The 5,384-nt window shown below is 53.9% G+C and overlaps 1 protein-coding gene across 1 annotated transcript in view; it reads right to left on the reverse strand.

Moving 5' to 3' along the window:
- LRRC10B (leucine rich repeat containing 10B) overlaps positions 1 to 395 on the reverse strand; it is a 2,430-nt gene extending 2,035 nt beyond the window's left edge. The window contains exon 1 of the mRNA XM_029915450.1: positions 333 to 395. Within this exon, the coding sequence (XP_029771310.1) occupies positions 333 to 395 (63 nt within the window). The remainder of the gene's footprint in view (positions 1 to 332) is intronic.
- Positions 396 to 5,384: the final 4,989 nt, after the last annotated feature.

A 5,384-nucleotide genomic window follows, 5' to 3' on the forward strand; every position in this document is an offset into this window, starting at 1 on the left:
CCCCAGCCGGCCCGAGTGACCAGCCCTGTAGCCCGAGCACACCCAGGGAGCCCAAAGTCCGCGCCGCGAAAGCCTGGCACCTTGCCAACCCAGACCCGACGTCCGACGCTGTCTACACCTCCGGCCCCGCGAGCCTTTTGGCGTGCGCGGTGGTGTGGAACCCGGAGCGGCAAGCGGGAAGGACTTAGGAGGACGTAGGAGACCCGGCGCACGACCCGGACTCTGGCCAAGTGGCTCTCGGGGAGGGACTGAGAGGGGCGCGGTCAGGACCGGCTTGCTCCCATTTCTCGCCGCGGGGGTCACGTTAGGATAATAACTCGGAACCGTGTTACTCTCTGGCCCTTTTCGCAGTGGGTGGCGTCTGAGGATTTGTGGAGACTTGGCTCCGCCCCCATTCCGCGTTCTCCTTGCCCAACAGGGTCCTTGTTAGTGTACTAGCACTCCAGTCCCCTGCCGCATCCCTCCGGCTATGTGCAAGGTCTGTGCGTCGCCGCGGTGGGCAGAGAACCCGTGAGCCCCAAGGATGACCACTCCTACTCTGTAACTCTTGCGCGTGCTCCCACCAACAGCGGCGCGCCCCCTGCCTTCTTCCCTCCGTTCAGATCTTGGCAGAAACACCCGCTCCCATTTACTGCGAGCTGCCAAGTGCCTTGCGCTGTATTGAGGGCATGGTGCTGATCCTTGCAACACGTCTGAGCTGCTAAGTACCCTCAATACCCCAGTTGTAACGGTGGAGAAACTGATGCTCTGGGGGTTTGATTGGAGCTGGGGCCCTGGTGAGAGGCTGGGGTTTGTGCTCTTAATCACGAATCACACCAATTAAGAGAAGCGATGGGGGGGCGCCTGGGTGGCTCAGTCGGTTGAGTGTCCGACCTCAGCTCAGGTCATGATCTCACCGTTTGTGAGTTCCAATCCTGCCTTGGGCTCTGTGCTGACAGCTCAGAGCCTGGAGCCTGCATCCCATTCATGTGCCTCCCTCTCCCTCTCTGCCCCTCCCCTGCTCGTGTTTTGTCTCTCTCTCAAAAGTAAGCATTTAAAAAAAATTAAAAACATAGGGCACCTGGGTGGCTCAGTCAGTTGAGCGTCTGACTTCGGCTCAGGTCATGATCTCACAGTCCGTGGATTCAAGCCCGGTGTCGGGCTTTGTGCTGACAGCTCAGAGCTTGGAGCCTGCTTAGATTGTGTCTCCCTCTCTCTGCCCCTCCCATGTTCACTCTCTGTCTCTGTCTCTCTCTCTCTCTCAAAATTAAATAACATTAAAAAATTAAAAACAAGAAAATAGAAACAATGATGATCCCACCTCTGGCAATGAACTTTCTCACAAGGGAGCCTCTAACCCTCATGCCAAAACTACAAGGAAAGCATCATTAATCTCACATGGACAATGAGGAAAGTGGCCCTAAAGGGATTCGGGAACTTGCTTAAGGTCACAGCCAGGCAGTGGAGTCTGCAGGTTCAATGCCTCTATTCTGCCTTCCCTTGACACTGGCTGGTGTGACCATGTTAGTGACTGCGTCCAGGCAGCAGCCTATCCATCGACCCACCTTCGTTCCCATCCCCACTGCAGGCAGGGGTGGGGGGCGGAGCCCCAGGGCAGAGAACAGTGGCCAGTGCAAGGCGAAGATAGGAACCACTTGTCAGCTATCATGTAAGCTTCTCCGGAGAGCAGACAAGTCTGTGTCCTTCCCTGCAGGCACAGGTGTCTGGCACATAGTAATATTCAATGAAAATTTTTAACTTTTTAAAAATGTTTCTTCATTTATTTTTGAGAGAGAGAGAGAAAGAGCGGGGGAGAGGGAGACAGAGAATCCCAAGCAAAGTCCGACACAGAGCTTGACCTCACGAACCGTGCGATTGTGACCTGAACAGAAATCAAGAGTCAGACACTTAACCGACTGAGCCACCCAGATGCCCCACATTTTTAACATGTTTTAAGTGGAGACAAAATTTATGGAGAATGAAATGCATTGATGACCAGTATACAGTTTGATGGGTTTTGACAAATGTAAACACCCATGTAATATTTCCATCACTCAGAGTTCCCCTGGGCCTCTCTCTGTCAATCCCCACCTCCCAGAGACAACCGTGAGTCCGACCTTGATCATCATGGATCAGTTTTGCCAGATCTTGAATTTCATATAAATGAGATTATTCAGTGCCTACTTTTTTTTTTTCCTCCTGGCTTCTTTTGCTCAGATACACACTATGTATTGGTCGGATCAAAGAAGGAAAAAGCATGGGGTGAACAGGTGATGGGAAACGGGCTGAGCCAGGAGCCAGCTGCTGTCGTGTCCTGGCAGGGACAGTAGCAAAATAAAGGCGGGACTTCGGCCAAGGTAGGGGACTCAGGCAGAGACTAAGTGGAGCCCAGACACCACGCCTGGGGCAGAGGAGGGTTCTGAGCTCCTTCTAGACCTCGCCTAAGCCCCAGTCCAACTCTCTGTTCTCATTTGGGAGAACTGTGCGGAAGGAAAAGCCAACAAGGCTGCAGGGGAAGAGGCTGGGCACCTCCCCCCCCCTCCACCGCCCCCCAAGCAGCTTCCCCAAGGGAGCATTCGCTGTGGAGGAGGAAACCCAGCCAGCCCCCACCCCTCACCACATGCTCAGAGCTGGCACTCTGGCACCAGGCAGCCCTCGCGGGCTCTGCCCACATGGACAGGAGCCACCCAGGAGCCCCTGCAGCCCAGCCCCAGCCTGGCAGAGCTTTCTGAGTTTAAGGGCACAGGACACCCGCCCGCTTTTTTCTTCGAGGCTTTTTCTTGCTCCGAGCAGATCATGTACCTTCACCTCCCACCAGGCCCTTCTCAGTGGGTAAAGGTAAAATGTGCTAGCGTTCTGGGCCCACGCAGGCTGGCATCGGGGCAATCATGTTGATGAATCACACTGGCGCCGCGGGCGCCCGGTCCTTGTGAAGCGTCACTAATGAATTAGCTTCACCCCCAGCACGGGGCCTCTTAGCCTGTCCCTGCTCCCCAGGAAGGCAGAAAACTGAGACCTGGGAAGGGGGAGCAGAAGGAGTGGGAGAGGGGCCTCAAACCCGGGCCTCCCCTCTGACCTGCCCCCCCCCACAGACACACACACACTGGAAACAGGCCCCCAAGTGCGGTCCGTTGGGCCCCCAGAAACAGCTTCTCTATGCCTAATCACAAGCTCTAACTGCCCTCCCCATCTCCAAATCTGTGGGGGTTGTTAAATAAATTTTTGAAATACAGAAAAAGTACAAAGCTCTCTGTGATAAACACCCCTGTACCCAGTATCCAGCATTGACAATTGTTCACATTTTGTCACACTTGCTATCCATCGAGTTCCTTTTGTATAAAAAGAAGAAAGTGGCACATGTGATACGAAGCCTCCCTCCCGCGTTCCCACCCACAGGCACCCCTTCCCCACCAGGCTGACCCTGCCAAGGCCCCCTCTTTGGGGCCACGCCCACTGTGGCTGCTGAGACTGGAACAAGATCATGGAATGTCAGCATCGTGGGTTCTGAGAAAGCAAGGATTTGAGCCTAGTAGATCTGACCATGAAACACCGGGTAGGGCCGGTGCTTAGCTCTGTTACATGTCTGCAAGGAGTTAGTGACCCTCACCCTAGAAAAATGCATGGAGGCGGAAACTCACCATTGATGTGCACAATTCCCATGGGCTCGTGGCCTCCTGGGCTCTCGTCCAACTCTTCGTTTGGAGAAAAAGGAAATTGACACTGTCTTTCATGCCAGACTCCTTCCCCCAACTTGAGTCCTTGCCTCCACTCAGGTATTTATTCAACAAATGTGAAGCCCCTATATTTATGCCTAGGCACTGGCGATTGCTGTGAATGTGAACATTATAGACAAAAACCCCTGACTCTGGGGACACCTGGGTGGCTCAGTCAGTTAAAACGTCCCACTTTGACTCCTGTCATGATCTCACAGTTCGTGGGTTCGAGCCCCGCATTGGGCTCTGAGCTGACAGCAAGAGCCTGCTTCAGATCCTCTGTCTCCCTCTCCTGCTCACTCGCTGTCTTGAAAGATAAACATTTTTTTAATTAAACAACAACAACAACCCTGACTTTGGAGAACTACCTCTCTGTAAGTGGAGATCATCAACAAAATGCTTTCACAGTGTGTCAGGCAAGTCAGGCTATGGAGGAAATAAAGCAAAGAGGAGACAGAAGGAGGACTGAGGGTCCCATTTAAAAGAGAGGGGCTGGGGAGACCTCATTGACTGGATGGACTTGGAGCAGAGATGGGAAGGGGGAGAGGAAGCAAACCAGACAGACAAGATGTCAAGGGGAAATGGACCCTGGGCAGAGGGCATGGACATGCCAAGACCCTGGGGCAGGAATGCACTGGGGCCATTCTGGAGCGGTATGGAGCCCGGGGAGCAAGGGGGAGCATGGTTACAGAAGCGTCCAGGGCGGCAGCTAGTGAGGAGGGGGCGGACCTCACTGGGCCGGTGGCCTTGGTGAAGGCTTTGACTCTGGGTGAGAGGTCACTGGGGGACTTCTTTGAGCAGAGGAGTGGCTAACAATCTGGCACACATTTTAATAGGATCCCTTCAGCTGCAGCTGCAAGGAAGATGTGTGTGTGTGTGTGTGTGTGTGTGTGTGTGTGTGTCAGGGGTGGAAGGAGTTTGTGCAGCTGGTGCCCCTCCCACCTGGGCTCTCTCCCACAAGAGAATGATGGCTCGCACTTTACTGAGAACCTCTAGGCTATCTCATTGATCTTTCAATGCAATTCTGCCAGGCAGGCGCCCCTTCTTTGACTGATGAGGAACTGCATTCAGCAAAGTAGCTTGATCAAGGTTACACAGCTGGGAAAGGGCAAAGCCCGTCTATCCTGTTGCCAAGTCTGGGCTTCTCCTGTGTCTCATGGCCTCTCTCTGTTGGGGGAAATTAAAAGAACCACCCAGAGTGGCCCAAATGATTGCTCCCATCCTCCAAATAGCAAAAAGGTTTCCAGAACTGCCCTGCTTGGAGATTTTGATCCGTGGCCCCGGGGGTCCGTGTGTTTGCTCAGCTGGGGCACCCTAGAAGCCACAGGACAAGCCTAGGTACCCTAAACGGGTTCCAGAGGCAGAGACAAGAAGTCCTCAAGTGCAGGGTCACCCCAGGGTGGTGACCTGGGCTCAGGGTTTGCCTATTAGCAAATTCCAGGTAGTCCTTGACCCATTATTAGCCCAGAGCCTTTCACTAAGCAGCCAAACGCATGAGGCTAGCTCGGTCACTGCCAACTTGCTCCCCAGACCTTCTAGAAACTAGAAACTAGACACACTCTGAGGATCACATTCCCCTGGAACCTGAGCTCTGAAAGTGACCTTCCTGGTCTGTTGAAAGGTGAGCGTTCTCCCCTTTCCCTTCCAGGGACACCGGAGCTGGAGCAAAAGAGGCCAAGAGAGTGAAGGCCA

Source organism: Suricata suricatta, chromosome 11, assembly GCF_006229205.1.
Source record: "Suricata suricatta isolate VVHF042 chromosome 11, meerkat_22Aug2017_6uvM2_HiC, whole genome shotgun sequence".
NCBI lineage: Eukaryota > Metazoa > Chordata > Mammalia > Carnivora > Herpestidae > Suricata > Suricata suricatta.